The sequence below is a fragment of the Epinephelus moara genome, chromosome 20 (genome assembly GCF_006386435.1).
Source record: "Epinephelus moara isolate mb chromosome 20, YSFRI_EMoa_1.0, whole genome shotgun sequence".
In the NCBI taxonomy this organism is placed as follows: domain Eukaryota; kingdom Metazoa; phylum Chordata; class Actinopteri; order Perciformes; family Serranidae; genus Epinephelus; species Epinephelus moara.
Window position 1 is genome coordinate 17,426,744 of NC_065525.1, and position 18,523 is coordinate 17,445,266.

The 18,523-nt window shown below is 42.2% G+C and overlaps 1 protein-coding gene across 3 annotated transcripts in view; it reads left to right on the top strand.

Annotated features, from left to right (window-relative positions):
• The window catches only part of osbpl5 (oxysterol binding protein-like 5), a 59,509-nt gene extending 46,005 nt beyond the window's left edge, over positions 1-13,504 (top strand). For all 3 annotated transcript variants that reach the window (XM_050072134.1, XM_050072135.1, XM_050072136.1), the window contains 14 exons: positions 2,955-3,168; positions 3,289-3,473; positions 3,591-3,672; positions 5,273-5,371; positions 5,577-5,673; positions 5,912-6,010; positions 7,891-7,988; positions 8,076-8,165; positions 8,530-8,666; positions 9,547-9,726; positions 9,837-9,966; positions 10,272-10,386; positions 10,495-10,597; positions 11,675-13,504. In XM_050072134.1, coding sequence (XP_049928091.1) covers positions 2,955-3,168; positions 3,289-3,473; positions 3,591-3,672; positions 5,273-5,371; positions 5,577-5,673; positions 5,912-6,010; positions 7,891-7,988; positions 8,076-8,165; positions 8,530-8,666; positions 9,547-9,726; positions 9,837-9,966; positions 10,272-10,386; positions 10,495-10,597; positions 11,675-11,810 — 1,765 coding nt within the window. In that variant the 3' untranslated portion in view covers positions 11,811-13,504. The remainder of the gene's footprint in view (positions 1-2,954; positions 3,169-3,288; positions 3,474-3,590; positions 3,673-5,272; positions 5,372-5,576; positions 5,674-5,911; positions 6,011-7,890; positions 7,989-8,075; positions 8,166-8,529; positions 8,667-9,546; positions 9,727-9,836; positions 9,967-10,271; positions 10,387-10,494; positions 10,598-11,674) is intronic.
• The last annotated feature ends 5,019 nt before the right edge of the window (positions 13,505-18,523 follow it).

Below are 18,523 nucleotides of genomic sequence, written 5' to 3' on the forward strand. Positions count from 1 at the left end.
TCATCAGTGGTGTTGTGATTCCTGAGGCAGAGTTTGTCTGTATGCTGTGTGTCTTTGAGGTAAGGAAAGCTGCCTCTGTTCCAGGGCGTGTTTGGGTTAATAAATAACATTACTGGTTGGTTAGTGATTCACTGTGTGCGCAGGAATGTGACTGCTCTCGTCTGTCAAGCCCTCAGGCGTTTTGAAAATTGAACTCCCTTCCATTGTTGTTTGGGCAAATAAGCTGTTTCCTTGTTTTCTGTGAGCACAGTCCCACCACTGAATGTGGTTTGGAAAGCTCATGACACACTACAGTTATCTTCAACTATCCTAATGTTTGTATTTCTTTAGATCCCAAGTGTGGAGATCTTTGTGAAATGTCTGACTTGTGTCTGTCTGCTTGTGTGTCCCTTTGAATGTGTTATTGGACGTGTGCAGCCACCAAAGTACGCAGACTGTCCACTGTCTGACTTGTAAAATGGCTGTAGGATTGGAGCCACGATGTTCCCCATTAGCTATCGATTTCACCACGCCCCTCCCTCTCCCCCTCTCTCATTCTGGCTTCTCTTTTCTTTGGCTATTTAGAAGCTGATATGTGACTTTCTTCTTTGTTTCCCTTCTTTCCCTTCTTCTTTTTTTTTCTTTCAACTTTGCTCTGGTTGTTAGAGTGCTGACTGGTCTGAGGTCTGGGTTTGATGTGTCCAAGACTGGAAAATTCCACATAATGAATCAGCATAAGATCAGGGTTGAAGTGGTTATCTCTTAACTTAGTGAGTTTGTGCACATGCTAACATATGTATGAAAGCATGCAGCACATGTGCGTACACCAGAGTTCCCGCAGGTCCTTAAAAAGGCTTAAAAAGCAAATCATTTATTTATCTAAATATAAGGCCTCATTGACATTAACACAGGGTTTAAAATGTCTGCCTCCACAAATATATGTTCTATTTTTGGAGCTGGACCTTCATTCGGAGTGCTATTGGAATGTATATATACGTTAGGTAATTTATCCGACCACACTGTCGGAGCGTAGAGCGCACTCGGGGCAGAGACGGAGCAGCAGGACATCAGCTCATTGAAAGTTTGCATTCACTTGCAGCAGCTGCTCCTCTCTGATCTGCTCAGCTCTGAACGGCTCGAATGATCAATTATCCACCCCGCCAGTCACAAACTGAGGGGAAAAAATCTCATTGAGAGCTCTGCCTGTGCTGCGTTTACAGACCTACAAAAACCTTTGGATTTAGAGAGGGGACACAGAATGATACATAGGGACACACAGGTGTTAAAAGACAAAAACGGAAAAATTCGCTATCTAGCTACGATTTTGTTACATCGCTGAAACTGGTACAAGGCAATGTGTACGAGCCTCAATGTATTTTATACAAAGAGTTTTGAGAACTTAGCAAGATGGGAATTAAGGCAGTGGAATTCCACATGCAGAGTGAGAAACACAAAATCGAGAAATTGGGAAAACCTGCTAGAAAATGCTAGTTATTTCCCAATACTGTTCTATCGCCATCATCGCAATGAGACAGAAAAGTCTAGGACTGTAGTCAACCAAAGAAAATCTTGGTCGACTAAAGTCGCACATAATCTTCAACTAATCAATTAGTCCAGCTCAGTCCATAGGGACTTGGGTTGGGAACCGGAGGGTCGCCTGTTCGAGTCCCTGTCTGGACCAAATATGGAGCGTGGACTGGTGGCTGGAGAGGTGCCAGTTCACCTCCTGGGCACTGCCGAGGTGCCCTTGAGCAAGGCACTGAACCCCCCAACCGCTCGGGGGGCCTGACCAAGAATTAAAATTAAAATCAAACTTTATTTATATAGTTGATTCAAAACACACATTAAATATGGCTTAATAGAGACAATTTCAAACACAAGTACGCAAATTGGCTGACAGACAAACATTTGTCTTTATCTGGACACATTTCCCCCACCAATACAACATGCTAATGTTATTAGCACAAGTCTATGATTATTTGACCAATGAGAATTTGGTCGGACAAGAGCATAGCGACCAAATAATCGACTAGTCGACCAGGAGACTACAGCCCTAGAAAAGTCATGTTTATGTTGCAATAAATTGTCCCTGAGGCCCCCCCCCCCCCATAACTGTTTTGTTTTGTTGTCCCTCTCGTTATGGAAAATTGGTCTTAAATTTCATTCCAAATGGCCTTGAGCTTTAGAAAACCTTGTACATGTACAGTTTGTGAAGTACATGCATGTGCATACATCAGCCTGTTTGTGTTGTACCCTCATTTTTAGCCAGTTGCATTCAGACCAGGTGAATAGGAGTCAGATAAGGATGAGGTGATGTTGTTGTCCTAGCAACAAGACAGGTCAGATTTCCTAAATACAACCAGGCCCTCCAGGTCAGCCAGGCTTTTACAGTGGATATTCTCTAACACGGTAGGCTTGCTCATCATAGCCATGAAGATGAAGATATTCGATCACTGATTCAATTTAGATTTAAGGAGCATTCAGAGCCTTAAAGGTTCATGGTGGGTACTATCTGTTTTTCTCAGCAGTCTGCGCCATGTTTGAGCTGTTTATAGATTACCTTAGTGGTGAGGCAGTCATCAAAGCTGTGGCAGCACTGAAGTAGAATCAAGTAAGATGCTTGTTATGTCATGTGACATTACTCAGCTTTAATGTCTAATCACGGTCATTTAAGCTTCCTCAAGCTTCCGTGCTCAATTGATTCTTCCCTGGTAATGACTTGCTGACATTATGAGAGCTACTTATGATACCAATTCAAATCGGCTGAGAGACAACCTGTCGATGATGAGCACACAGATGTTTTACAGGGGAACTACCTCATTAAATCCTCTGATTATTCTTCAAGTATAATATATTACCTCATTCCCAGGAGAGGTTTGTGAAACTGAACATGATGTAGCAATAAAACGGTTGAATATCAGCGTTGCTTAAAATAGTTTTAACCTTGGTGTTCACTTCTCCTTTGTTCCTATTAGGTTAAATGACACTGTGCTGCTGGGCAATCACCACATGGAGCATGACGGCTTTTCAGACAAATCGGAGCGCGAGGCTCACGATGACTGGTACACTATGACCAATGAGAACGGTGGAAGGCTGACAGAGGAGAGTGACATGGACCAATCAGACGAGCTGTCCCCGGGGCCACAGGCCACAGCCTATGTAGAGCAGAGCACAGAGGAGATGGCTGAGGTGAGTTCGCAGTTGCAGCAGGGAGCCGTGCCTTGTTTTTACCTTTTTCATGTTCAAAGAGGCAGCAGATTCGAAGGTACCCTCACTCATGTGCACTCATGTCTGTGTGCGTGACTTCAGGCTGGGGAGGCGTCTCAGGTGGAGACTGTATCGGAGGAGAACAAGGGTCTGATCTGGAGCCTGCTGAAGCAGCTGCGGCCGGGCATGGACCTGTCTAAGGTGGTGCTGCCCACCTTCATCCTGGAGCCACGTTCTTTCCTGGACAAGCTGTCTGACTATTACTACCATGCTGATCTGCTCTCACAGTCAGTAACTTAAAGTCACTATACTGTGTTTCAAAGTCAGATGAAGACTAGAGTTATCGTCCGTCTGCTTTCTTGTCATAATTGTGTCTCTCTCCATCACCATCTTTCCTGCCTCAGAGCTGTACTGGAGGAGAGTGCATATGGTCGGATCAAGCAGGTGTTGAGATGGTACTTGTCTGGCTTCTACAAGAAGCCCAAGGTAAGACGTGTTCACTGATGTACCAGATGGCTCGTTGTTATCGTAGTGGCCCAAAAATAAAACAACCCTGATTATAAGATGCAACACCTGTTTTGGATGAAGTCTTTTTAAAAATGATTGGTAGGCAGGAGGGATACACAGATTTCACCATGTTGACTGCCATCATCCTGTCAGCAAATAAAATGACATTCACCAATAGCAGTGGTCGATGCTTTCTGTTGTGTCACATCAGTTTTGAGCAGGCTAAAAAGCAGGCCTCAAAACATATGACATCTCGTCATTCCAGGGACGATAGAAAAAGTGTTTGTGACGAATTTAGATCTTACCCAGGAAGCCTTCAGGACGAAAGGACGTAGTACTTTCTTTATTGACACATCAGGGGACGCAGCCTATTGTTTCCCTGATAACACCACATTGTGAACAACTAATTCGTGTTGAAGGACGTTAGCTGTTAGCAGCCAGTGGCTAACAACTCACGGAGGTTGCATTGAGTTACATTATGATGCGTTCAAACTGTTTTAAGTTAAAATAACTATGGGGCGAAGGTAAATTCTAACATTATCATGCTATATTGAAATGTAATTCTTTTTAAATGTAGTTTTTGGGTAGAAACTTGAATGAGTACAGTTGTTTGAAGGAGAAATTTGTTGATATTTTCACAGCAATATCAATATTAGAGTGGGCATTATGATATATTGGGGGGTAATGTGACATTTAACCAACTTCACGGGACAGCCAAAACAAAAATTAACCATACTCTGTCCTGACTTTGTTTATTGATTTTGATTTTCAGTAGTAAAACTTCAGAAACATGAGGATGACAATATACTTAATGAATACAATAAAAACACAGGCCCAGACTTTCACAATCAGTGCATCCCTAGCAGCCAGCTGTAGCATATTTACCAGTCTTCAAAGTATTGTTACATGTCATAGATAAATACAGCCTATCAGTCCCATACTCACTCTCTCCTGTCAGGCTCCTGGAAGCTGTCAATTTGAGAGCACTGAGAGATTTTCTCTGTGTTAGTATTTTTCAGTCTGCCCATCAACCATCTTCTAACATGACATTCTGTGACACTGTATTTCTTGGCCGCTCAACATAATGACTCTGTCCTGGGTCTATTTTCTGCAGTAAAAACGTCAGCCGACACTTCCCACTTGTTTCCACTCGTTAGGAATTTATTTCCTCAGTTGCAGCAGCAGAACACCCAACGTGAGCCAGCAGCTGACGCCTGTAGATTAAACTGGGCTTGCTCAACACTTTTTGGGCTGTCTACCTCTGTGAGGCTCACTGGAGATGGATTGTAGAGACATGATAACCTATTATTATTAGATCATCTACAGGGCTTCCTCCCTGCAGTGCTGTGCATTATTTTCTGCTGAATTATGGAGTCCAGGCAAGTGGTAATGTGTTGTGTGGTGATGCTTATTACCTGTGACTTCACTTTATAAATCACATTGGTGAGACCAGTTTGATGCAGTGATCATCTGCTCTGTAATCCGTCCTAACCATTGGGTACTGGTTAAGGGTCCTTGTGTCAGCAGTTGCTGGCAGTGATACTGATACTGAGTGATATGTGTATGTGTGTGTTTGCAGGGTCTGAAGAAGCCTTACAACCCAATCCTGGGGGAAACATTTCGCTGCTGCTGGCTTCATCCTCAAACCGACAGCTGCACTTTCTACATAGCTGAACAGGTGAAGGCAGACTCAAGCGAGAACGTTTAAATGCACAGGACACAAGTCCTCCCATGTGTGAAATATTTTGCACAATTCAGCAAACTCACAGCACACACACCTGTGAGATGCAGCGAGTGTAAAATTAATACATGCCAGAGGGTGTCTGACACCTCTTTCTCTCACACTGCTGCTCAAATGTCTCTCTCTCTCCTCCTGCTGCCAGGTGTCCCACCATCCGCCCATCTCTGCCTTTTATGTCTGCAACAGGAAGGATGGTTTTTCTATCAGTGGGAGCATCCTTGCCAAGTCCAAGTTCTATGGTACACAGCACACTATGATATGTTGTCTGATTAACCATTGTGGCCAATACACATACACACATATTGACAGACATCCAGGGACACAGCAGGATTGATCCCTTTCTTTGTGCATCTTGAGATAAATTGCTGTTTCTGCTTCGAAGCACGACCAATAGGTTGTCAGTATAAGCTTTTTAAGTGGGATCTATGGGGAAAATTGATTCTTGTGTTCTTTAATGAAGTGTTTCTCCTGTTGTAGGCAACTCGCTGTCAGCTATTCTGGATGGTAAAGCCAGGCTGCTGTTTCTGGGCAGGGAGGAAGAGTATGTCATCACCATGCCGTACGCTCACTGCAAAGGTAGTAGACCTGAAGCAAATGTTGATGAGAATCACCTCTAATTAGTCTGCTCATGTCCTTGGTGTGAAAAATGGCAGTAAGTTCACAAAATCTGCTTAATACTGTCTTATCATGTTCTAAAAAATTGTTGCCACACATAATTGAGACATTCTGAGGTGGACAAAAGGTCAATTTTTGTGTTTATGTCCGTCTTAATCCTGTTATGTCAATAGCTTTTGTTAATGCAAAACGTAACAGTCACCTTCACTACCCACTTAAACACCATTGGATGCATTTACCAGCTAATTACATGCTTGGAATATAACTGCTGTGCTGTTGATTATTCAGATACAATTGTAAGTAAATTAAGACAAGGACAAACACAGCCACTTTGTCCCAGTCATCCAGTTTCTTGGGGGCTGATAGGATATTAAGAGTGACTGTGATCTATGAGGTGCTTAGCATCCAAACAGACCTCTGGCACAACTCATCAATTGAAATGAATTCTGTAAAGTTGTTAACAATTAAGGATGTTAAAAGCTCAGTTCAGTTTAATAGGTGGAATTCACAACCAATCAGTCTTTAAGCAGGAAAATGTACTCGGTTTGCAGAGCTCAGGGCGTGTTGAATTTAGTTTTGTTTATTTAGGATACCAATTAGCTACAGCTCTGCAGTGGCTATTCTTCCTGGTGTGTATATACAGGTGTTTCAACCATGTTTTTTTCAGTTATCTGTCTTACATGTGTCTTGACAGTCCTTCTGTCTACACAGGCCAGGCGACAGCTCATGTTTTACTTGTGCTTAACGTTACCTGATGAGTACTTCTGCACTTAAAATCTATTTTCTTCCATTTTACGAGCCAAACTACTCCGTTGATAGTGTGTTGGGCTCTGAGCGCTGCAATAATGCAGATGACCTACGCTCAGTACTTTGCCTGAACGCATCCTGTGTGTCTGCTGGTGTTGTCACAATACTGGATTTTCTAACTTTTATACGCTACCTTGAAAAATATTGATTTACAATACCATGGGGAAAATTTACATTGAGAGCATAAAATAGAAAAGTTTTATCAAAAGACAAATATATCAAGGCTATACCATGATGGCAACTTTTCTTTTCTTGTGTGGTAGCAGAGAACAGCAGAGTGACTGCAGTTAATATTAGCAAAAAGAGAGAGCAAGAAAGTGCAGCTCCTACTGGTGTATCAATACTGCGAAAAATGAGTATTGAAACTGCTTCAAATATTCATAATTAATATGAATTGATAAGTCGATATTTTTAACAGAGACACAGATGGAGTACTGAACCTGGTGCTGCTCTGCCAGCGTGCTGCGTACGCTGTGTAGATAGGGTGTTACAACAAGTAGATGTTTTGGCCTCCTGACTTTCTTCCTGGATGATTTTTACGTTGTAGCTCCTGCCTCACCTCACTGACCTTGGCTGTTTGTTGCTAAGCTCCTCACTGTCACACTTAAATTATGAAACACAGCTACGGTACAGAGGGCTTACACACAAACTCCTCCTCCATGGATACGATGAAAAACGAGATGTGTGGGCTGAAACTTTTGCAGCCATCTGTCGTAGCCAATGTGTCTGAGCTATTGGAAATCAAATCGCACCCAGCTTTGCTCTGAACATGAACCCCTCTCGTGGCAGACAACCAAAATTAGAGACGGATGATGGGTGGTATCTATGTTGGGTCAGGTTTCTGTTTTTTCTCTGAGCGTACACGGGTATGTTGTAAATTACTGTCGTTATCTTGTCTCCTCCTGGTCAAGGAGTGCACTCACTGTGAGTGCTTAGCTCATAAATTCTATTCCTAACTCTGCAGACTTCTTCCTCATCTGTATTCTGTACATTGATGTACTGTTGCTGTGATTCTGTGTCTGTGCGTCCTGTAGGTATCCTGTACGGCACCATGACACTAGAACTAGGAGGGAAGGTCACCATTGAGTGTGAGAAAACGAAGTGTTTCACAGAGCTGGAGTTCAAGCTCAAGGTATATATATATTTCTTATTTCAAGATAACATCAGTATTATTTGTAAAGGTTACATTCTGAGATAACGGCTAACTTTACCTCTGCAGCCTTTCCTTGGAGGCTCCTGCTCTGTGAATCAGATCAGTGGGAAGATCTATGCGGGAGAGGAGCTACTGGCCACCGTTGACGGGCACTGGGTGAGAGCTTTTATCCAGTTGTTATCCCTCTTTCCCTGCCTGCCATCTCAATCTCCCTCTTAGGTTCATCTTTCCGCATCCTTCTCTGCCACTCACTCGCTGCCGCTCAGTATTCAGCGATTCTCTGCAGTAATTAGAGGCAGAATTGGTAATTAAAGGATTTAGGAGCAGCAGAAAGTCAGAGAGGAGCCTGTTTAGAGCGCTCTCACAGTGGGCTGAAGGATCGGAAAAAGTAGTAAAGTATTGAATGTTTAGGAAATAAACTTGATCATTTGACGTTCTGGAAATTGTCAACAAAAACTGTAAATATTTACCGCTGGGGATGGAATGGGACCGAACATTTTGTTGGCTTTGCTGTATTCAGGACAGCGAGGTTTTCATTCACGAGAAGCGCTCGGGCCAATCGGAGACGCTGTGGAACCCGACCTCAGACATCCGCAGCAGTCGCCTCAAGAGACAAGTGGTCCAAATAGACCAGCAGGGAGAGTTTGAGTCTGAAAGGTAAAACACACATGCTTATTTCTCAAGGTCATTAATGGGAGGAAACAAACATGGAAACAGGGTAATAGAATCCTATCTTATTTTTACAGAAGCAGATCCTTTCTTATCTTAACTTAAAGAATCCTAATTATAACTGTAAATCTGAGTCTTCAATCTTGTCCTGTCACGCCTGTATCTATTTTTAGAGCATACACAGACTGCCTGTATCTGTAGTTAGACTGTACCACTAGGCTACTCCAGACAGAAAATCCATAATATCATTGACTCTCTTGTTACTGGCTAGCTTGCTCACTATCATGGACAAAAAAGACATTCACTAGAAGGAACTGATCATGTCGATGGAAGAGGAAAATCCCCACCTTTTTGGGCAGTTTTCCTCCCAAGTATTTGAATTAATGAGTAATTCCAGTTATTTAATTTGAATTATTGATTGAAATTTAAAGCGTCAGCATACAGTTTAAGAAACCTTTTGGCCCTTACACATTGGTGTTCATGTTGTTGCCCATCTTCACTGCCGTACAGACCTAACAACAGTGCTACTGCCATTTTTAGCAGTTATTTTGAATTTAGGACGGGGTCTATGCAATCCTAACTTCCTGCAGTCAGGAAACATGTTTCTGTAATACCAAAAATCCTGAGTTACGATAGCATTTCAGACCTAGGAGCTTTCTGTAACGAGGCCTCAGTGCTCTGGAACTGACACACCAAAATGAAATGCAGCCATTAGTGATATTATTAGCCACATCTGTGCCTCTGCTGTGAGAAAGATATGTTACCACATCACAAGCAAACAATCAGAAAACTACTGCTGACTTTAATTACACTCACATGCACAATATGCACGCCTCATGTTTATGTCACTTTAATATGCTCTTGACAGACTGTGGCAGCATGTGACCAGAGCTATTATGGATCGGGACCAGGTGCGGGCCACCCAGGAGAAGTTTGTGCTGGAGGAAGCTCAGCGGGCAGAGGCCAGGGAGAGAGGAGACAAACCCTGGGTCTCAAGACTTTTCCATCAGGACCCAGTCACCTCGGAGTGGACCTACAGGCACATGGAGTATGAACACACTCCCACTATACCAATAAAACACAGGATATGGCACACACTGTTGACTTTTGGATTTAAGATTTAAATCACACAGCTTATTATGTTGTCGTGTTTGGCAGTGCACGCCCGTGGGACCCTGAACGCTGTCTGGTTCAGTTTGAGAAGGACGGAGTGGTTCAGACGCACGAGAAACACCAGAGGCAACACAACGGACTCTCTTACAGCCACAGCTGGGCCAGCCAACAGAAGGTTAGCCAGACCAATCACGCACCTCCAAACTAGAGCTACGCTGATCTATTATTGATAACTGTGTCATTGACATTTCATCAAAAGGAAAGCTGGTCTGCTTCCTATCAGGCCAGACTGCACCTGATATTTAGGTGCTCCGTTATAACTAACAAACATCCTCAGCCCCTTTCTTTCCTCACTAGTTATTCACTGATGCCCAGACAGCTAAACCCCAAGTTTGTTGCAGGCAGCCAGCAGTTCGCTGTCAATTAGTGTGCAGTGAAGTTTGAATAACTTAGACTTAAAATTCTTCTGCCTCCTCCCAGGCTGAGGTGAATGGGAAACGAAGGAAGGCCAGCAGTCAGCCGTCCAGCTGCAGCCAGAACACTGAGAGCAGCAGCACAACACCAGAACCCACCCACGAGTCTTCAGACAATGAAGGTGAGGGAAACACACACACACACACACACACACACACACTAACAACTAACCAACAAAATCTTAAATTGTTCTACAGCAGTCTTATGTTATTACCCATCATGTGTGCAGGATTTTCAAACCAGTGTGCACGGTGCAATAAAGAGGTGAAGGACATCGCCCTCATAGAGGCCTCCATTACATCCATACAGAAGACACAGCAGGACATCCAGAGGTGAAAATAACACACATTTACATGCACATACACAATTGTGGAGGGAATTGGGGTAGCATAATGTCTTAAGAGGTCAGACCTTGAATATGATGTTAGTTCTATGTGAAAAGAAAGCAGTTTCACTCATGTTATGATGGGGGAGCAGAATTAGACCACATCCACACTAATACGTTTTCATTTTAAAACAGTGTTTTAGAACAAAAATTATCTCTGTACACACAAGCGTTTCAGCACTTTTTCAGAATTAGTCTCTGTCAATATTGACATGCCTGAACGTAAACAGAAAGCAGCTTGTCTACTCTGGGGTTGTTTGCTCAGTTACATAAAATACTGTGGACATTGTGAGAAGAAGGAGCAGATATGTTTTTGCTTCGACTGACAATGAGATGGAACTTATATTCAAAGCAGTGCATGAGTATAAGGTGGCAGAGGTGGTCGAAAACAGACATGAAGTTGTGCAAAGCAAATACAGCGACATATTAGAGTGATACCCACCAGGAGCATAATCTAAGGCCAGAGGAAGTCATGGCAATGAGAAAGGAGTACCAACACAAGAAGGATGAAGTCACAAAAGGCATTTTAACCTAGCTTTAATGTTTTGAATTGGCAAGTTGTAACTGATAAGACCCAATCGGGAAGGGAAGGTGGGTGTCTTGTCGTTGTTTTCAAAAGTCTAAGTTTCCACCCGTTCAGACTAAAATGCAGCCCTACAGCTGTCAAGCTAATACAGGGTCTGCAGTGTTTTCAAAGGTCTCCGTTTTAGGTTCTCCACAATGCTTGAGCAGTGTGTACGCTAGGCATAATGTAGCTATAGTAATGTGTTTTAAAATGTATTGGTGTGGATGTAGCCTCAGAAACTCACACATAAATATCCACCATTAGATAAATACAAAATGGTGACAGTGCATCTTAAATTAAAAAATATCCCTAATTATATAATTCAGTAAATAATCTCCAACTTTAAACAGTCATTTTTCCATTGTAAGAGGGTTCGTGATAGTTTTACATTGTTAAGACTTATTTCCTGCCGGGCATCGTTAAGCTCTCGGTCACCCTGACCCTCCTCTCTCCCCACAGGAACCTGGCAGCTCTGAGCCGCCAGCTGACTCGTCAGAGGGCGACAGACGACAGCGTGTCGCTAACGGGCCGTCACTGTCTCATCCTCTGCGTCCTGCTCCTCTCCCAGCTCCTCCTCAACTACGTCTTCACCTGAGCCCACTTCCCAGGGAGGAGTTTCCCTCTTGCACTGATCTGGCATCAGATCCCCCCACAAAGCACAGACTCTAATCAGCAGACGAGGGCAGAGACCTCAGATCAGTGTCAGGAGGGCAACTTTGTCCCCTCTGGTTCCTCTAAGAGGGGGAGGAGCACATAGACATTAAAGCAATAAACACAGCCACAGCCACCGCCTGTCAGTCATCTGCAGAGAGGAACAGCACCCCCTAGTGTAGCCAGACTGAAACAGCACCGGCACCCACGCACTTTGGACAGGAAAGGAGGGATGAGAGACGAACACAGCTAAAAAAAAGATTTTGAATAAAAACACGAAATGTACGATAAAGATGAAGAATGATTTTGCTAAAAGAAATGACAGAGAGGATGTTTCACCATTCCTTAGTATCTTTTTATATTGCCCTGCAATACTGTTTATCTGTTAGTGTGCCTGTGTGTGTGTTGTCCGTACCTACACCTACAGTAGGCCCTATGGGCGCAGGCAGATCACCGCTTGGACTCCTCCTACTCCCCTTCCACTCCAGATTTTGGGCCTTAACGCTGAAGCCAAAAAAGAAGAAGAAGAAATACGACAAAAACGAAGAAGGAATATCTTCCAACAGTGCAATTCTGCGTGTTTTGTATCGATGTACGCTCCAATACACTCTGTCTCGTCTTTTAATGATGATGATTTTACCAAAACAGTATTTATAATCCGAGAGGACAAAGAGTACTTGTTTACAGGGAGCACTGTGTGTGTTTGTAGTGACACATAGGAAGGAAGGATAATGAAAATGAGGCAGGGCAGAGAGCCAAACAGAGTGTCTTTGTATTTGTGTGCCTGTAGTGCTGTAACAGAAGGGATAATAGCATAGCACTGCTGTTGGTCTAGACCACGATACTAGTGTGTACAATCAGTTACATAGAGAAGCAGCGTGTGTGGAGGCAGGGACAGAGGGAACGAGTGGAAATACAAAAGATCAATTTGAATACTTCGGCCTAACAGAAGGGGTTTGTGTGTGTGCATTTTAGTCCACACCATGTTCAAGTGACTGTTTTAAGATGTAAACACTTAGTAATGAGTTGTTTTTTTCTTTTAATCAATTTGTATATATTTGTCTGACGGTCTGTGTTTCAAAAAGAGATTTCAGAATGTATTTATTGGGTGATTAACCTTGACTTTCCTAATCTAATCCAGCTTGGAGGAAGGAGACCAGGGGCGACAATCGCTCTCCCAGGGTTGTGTGGGTTCATCATATTTGTGTCTGTACATGTGTGTGTGTGTGTGTGTGTGTGTGTGTATGATTGTGTGTGTGTGTGTGTGTGTGTGTGTGAGGGAGCACATGTGTGCGAGTAAGCCATTACAGTCGTGCTATACAAAGCCAGATCTGTGATCTTGGCTTTTTACTGGTTTTTAACCCTTGAATTTCAGTCTTCATTGCCAGTACTGATCTATCCATCGGGAGAGAATCGGAGAGCACAAGAAGGACGTCGACTCTTTGAATGCTTTTATTTACTCCTTTTAATTTCTTTTCATTCTTTTCCTGTTTTCTACTCTACTGCCATGTTGTGGGAACTCTACATGCCAGATATTTTTGTCATATGGAACGAAACTACAGAGAACATGATGTTGCCCGATGTTTTCATTCATACCTGTTGCGTACTGTAGCACTACAGTAAAACATTTTAACCCTGTCACTGCCCTCTGCTCTCATTTATATCTTCTGATAGAAAAATGTCTCCTCAGGTGTTTAAAACAACGAGAAATACTTCACTTTACACAACAGAAGTGTGTAGTCTGTAGACAAGTATTCTCCACTAGAGGGAGATGTTGATTTGGGTAAACTGGGACTGTTGATCAAAGTGTTGGTCACATTAGGAAGTGATTTTTCAAGCTGAGAAGTCCTCCATGTGTTGGGGTACAAACAGTGGTACAAAGTAATTAAGTACATTTACTCAAATGCAGTACTTAAGTGCAATCTTAAGGTACTTGTACTAAAGTATTTTCATTTTATGCTACTGTCTCACTACATTTTAGAGAGAAATACACTTTTCACTACATTTACATAAGAGTTACTTAAGATTAAGATTTTGCATATAAAACATAGGATCAATTTATAAATTATGATTTGTCATTACAGACTATTGTGCATTAAGTATTAAATATTAGCTTCACTTTGACCAATGACAACATTAAAGTCCCATTTACATGTTTATACATCACTAATTATGATCCAATAATATCGAAACACTGACACTAGCCACTCTACATTATGACTGGAGTATTTTTATACTGTGACATTGCTTCTTTCACTGCAGTAAATGATTTGAATACCTCTTCCACCACTGGCTACAAGTGACAGAAAATGTTAGTAGACAAAACCAGTACACGAAACTTGAAGGTCACTATGGGTGATAATCCTCTCCCAAATACAACAATGGTCTTAACAGTAGCTCACACACAAGACAAAACATCGTTGGTGGTAAGATTTGTGTGCAAACTCCATGAGTATTGAGTTGAGCAGGTGAAAATCTCCTGGTAGACGCCACATGGATCAACATCTCTGCCACACACAGATTTGAGCCCCAGTGAGGGTAACTGGATTGTGTCTAGGAGCCTTTCCACAGTACAGGAGGCCTGTAGACTGACTGATGAGTTTGATCACTCCACTTGTGTTGTAAGTCAAAGTAAAATTATTGCATTAGTGAATGTTATGATGAGCCAATTTCTTTTCTAAGTATTCAAAGCAGCATACGAACGTGTTAAGACAAGATTCAGTAGTTGGAAATTACAGAATTACGTCAGTTTCCTCTTTAAAATCAGAAACAGTAACAGATGGGGTGAGATACTTCATTGTTGCATATTTAGTTTAATCAGAAATCCATTTTCTAGTGTCACATTTGACAACCTGTCTCTTCTAGCTTCTAGGTGAGATGATGTGAACGCCTGCGCTACAGAGTCACTTCACAGTGAAAGCCTTTGAAGTGTGATAAGATGAATACCCGACATATCAAAGTGTCAAATCTGTCTAAACAGAGATTAATCTGCACATGTCGGTATGCGCTTGCGGTCTAGCGCTCATTAAAGCTACCTGGAGTCTTTCTGTGTGACTCAACCTAGACTGAACTCCTCGTTTGAGGAGAACTTTTAAATGTCACAAAGTGTCGACCCTGTATTAATGATTCTTTGACATTAACACAGCCTGCAGCAGTGCCTCATTGTATTACTGTATACATTTTGTCTTCAAGTCACTGTGAATACAAATGAGTTGATAAATGGCTTTAATTTATGTTGCAACTGCAGATGTTTGCTCAAACAAGGGGATTAAACTCAAATATTTCTTCAATGTGTCACCCTGAATATACAAACTATGACTGAACCACAGCAGTTCAGATCTAACTATGAATCTAAAAGAGCATATCCACATTTCTTCCAACTCTAAATCCAAACAGTGTAGTCACATGTTGTGTTTTCTATTGAGGCAGCAGAGTGGGCAGATTGGTAGCAGGGTAAAGATCAAGGGGTAATCTCCTCCCCCTGTGGTTTGTTTCTATTCTCCAGAGCTCGCTGGACGTCTGAGTGGGTGCACACAGGACCATTGTGTCGTCTGACCGTATGTGTGGGGCTGACGGAAGGAGCCACGGTCCAAATTTGGCCAGAGGAGGGTGTGCGTGTGTGTTTATTTTCCAGGCAGTAAGCACTCCATCAAAAGAAGTTCCTTTGGATGTGTGTGTGACTTGAGTTTGTAACAGTTTCCCTGCCCTGGATCCCGCTTTGTCCGTGTGTTGGTGTGTGTTTACTTCTCCTGGCACAGAACGAGTGAGGGGTGTAAACTCAAACACTGTATCCCACACACTGCCAGCATCAATGAACACTCTGAGGGTTAACATTAAAACAACACTGAGTCAGATGGAAGCGGAGGAATAGGCTTATGACATCAACCGGACTTAATCCATGTTTCAAACATTTCACCAGTCAAAATGTTTCTGCAGTGCTGGCACAGCAATAAAATGAATGTGAAGATATCCAAGACTAAGATGTTTCTTCTATGGTCTGGGGGAAGTAATTTCTCATTCCTGAAAATTTAAAGGAAGACTTAGACATTTTGAGAAATAGCCTGGGAACAGCTCATCTGGATCTGTAACATAATTTGCACATGTAAATAGCCTACAGAAGAAACAAATATGCATTGTGCAAAAAGCAAACTCAGGCTAGAAGAATAAGATCTATGCAGCAATCAGTATTTTTTTTCTTTTTTAATTTTATTGTCTTTGTTTTCGACAACATAACAGCTGTAATACATGCTGAGTGGAAGCCACCCACTGTAAACCAGCGATAAGTAACTTTAACAAAGTCTTGCCAGTTTCTTCTTGTCTAGTTTTCCATTCTCTTTCTGCGAACATGACAAAACATATGAACTATTAAAACCCACTGGTTTATGAATAAATTATTATTAATGAATGTGTCGATGACATAAATAGGTGCCATATTATGCACCTTTTAAAAAGTAATTTCCACAAATAAAACACAAAGGAGGATGGAAGAAAAAAAATTGTGCCTATGTTGGGACTCACAGCAGGTTACCATTTATTGGGAACTTGTGGTTCAAAGTATCAAAAAATATCTTTATCATTAATAATATGATTTCATTTACTTTAAATCAACTTGTGGAAGGGAAAAGAAAATGGAAAAATGACAGCCAGTTAATAAAATCAGTCTCATGAAATACACTAAACTATAAATTTGGGACTCTGATTGATAATTAACGTAATAACTGTAACTAAAATTGTCATATTAATAGTAAAGATAGAGGATTTTGGAGTTATTGACATAGCAGAGGATGATTCATTCACTTTGTGTAATATTAAACAGACAGCAAGTATGATTCCAGTAACACGTTTAATCCAAATACAGCTAGCAAAATAAACACACAAATCCTACCTAGTATATGCAAACATGGGTGTGTATATGTGTGTGAGCGTGTGTGTAAATGAGACAAAGAGGTGTGTGTCGATTAGTGTGAGAACACACAAAGACAAAGGCAAATGCAAATTGACTGACAACATAGAGTACAAATGGGTTAGAGACAGAGGAGAAGAAGTTTGAGTTTGTTGAAAGCTAAATTATGAGTATATGTGTAGATGATCTATGATGTAAGGTGCCTGGGTTAGTTAAAAGGATGTTTGGTCGCATGCAAGACTGTCTGTGTAAAGCAATAGCAAACTAAAATCACTGCAGCTATGGCGAAGCCAGCTACCCAATAACATAACAACAAACAAGACAAGGTCAAAACCTAATATGTGGCTGGACTGTCTATGAAATGCTAAAGGGTTTATAATTTGAAACTAGGGGTTTTAATTTTACACAGGAAGTGTCATTTGTGTTTGACTTAAGCTTTACAGAGCTGGTGTTAGCTGTCCTCGTTGTTGCGATCCAGCCTCAACTCGTGTAAATCCATGTTAAGAAAAACAACAGTACACGTAGGCACAATCACACAGCAGTGGGAACCTGCTATCTCTGGAGCCGTACCCTTAAACTCCTTTTTTCTCAATTTACCACAACCCTCCTCTCCTCTCTGCAGCTCCAGTTGGTGATGTATGTCATGACTGGTTGAGGCTGTGCAGCCATCGGCCACTATCAGAGCCAACATCCTATCGGTGCTGATTACCAAAAGGAGAATTTTGTCAGTGTGGCGGCACCCGTTCTGCTAAATACATTTCAGGCTTGTGTCATACAGACATGGCTGTTCCTCAAACTAACTGATGAGGTGATTCCCTGCCATTATTTTCCACGTCCATGAACTGGAGGGAAGAATTGCTTTGTGCTGCTTGTTAGCCAGCGGTTGTCTGATGTGAGGGGACGGGGTTCCAGATGCAGTCTAGACATGTTCGCACATCTACTTTAAAGTAGAACAAATGACAAATCATCTGTGGTCCAGTGAACCCAACACCTACATGTGTGTTGACTCAGCAGGGATAACACTGAATGAGAGGAATGAATATTTGAAAGTAAGACAGAATCCCTGAATGCCGTTCTGCATTATGTATTTTGAATCGTCACCTGCCTCCTGAGTGTTTTCCTTTACATAAATAAAGACATGTCCATCATATACTGGCTTAGAACCAACAGAATGCAGGAAATGAAGTGTTAGATGCTCAAATTTTCCCGGAGGAGAGACAACACAAAGTTTGAAACTGATTATATTGTGTAATATAAGTAATTAAATTGTCTGATAATTGTCGAGCTTAAATGTTTTTCTGTAATAGGCATACGTGTCTTGTCCGAAATAATTGTCAGTACCTGTCATGTTTTTTTAGCTTAAGCACTGAGCCATACTGAGACATAAATAATCCCTTTATTCTCTGTCTGTGATCCACAGCCTCCCCACCCTCTCCTCCTCTGTATCTTCCCTGCAGGTAAGTAAGTGAGAGGCCAGCTGCACCGAGGCGTGTCCTGCTTGTTTTGGCTAAAGGGCAGTGGGAGTCAGGTCAGATGTTTGCTCGCTGGGTTGCCGCCTCTGTTGCAGCTCAGGCCTGTCCCGACCGTGCAAGAGGGAGACAGAGCCAGAGACAGAGGACTTGCCTGGACTTGCCTCTCAGAGAGCAGAGGAGAGGATGCAGAGCAGAGGAAGGGAGTCTGGCAGTCTGGTGCACCCTGAGGCACTGTGTGTGTGTGTGTCATGTGTCTGTTTCCTTATCTGTGCTGCAGGAGAT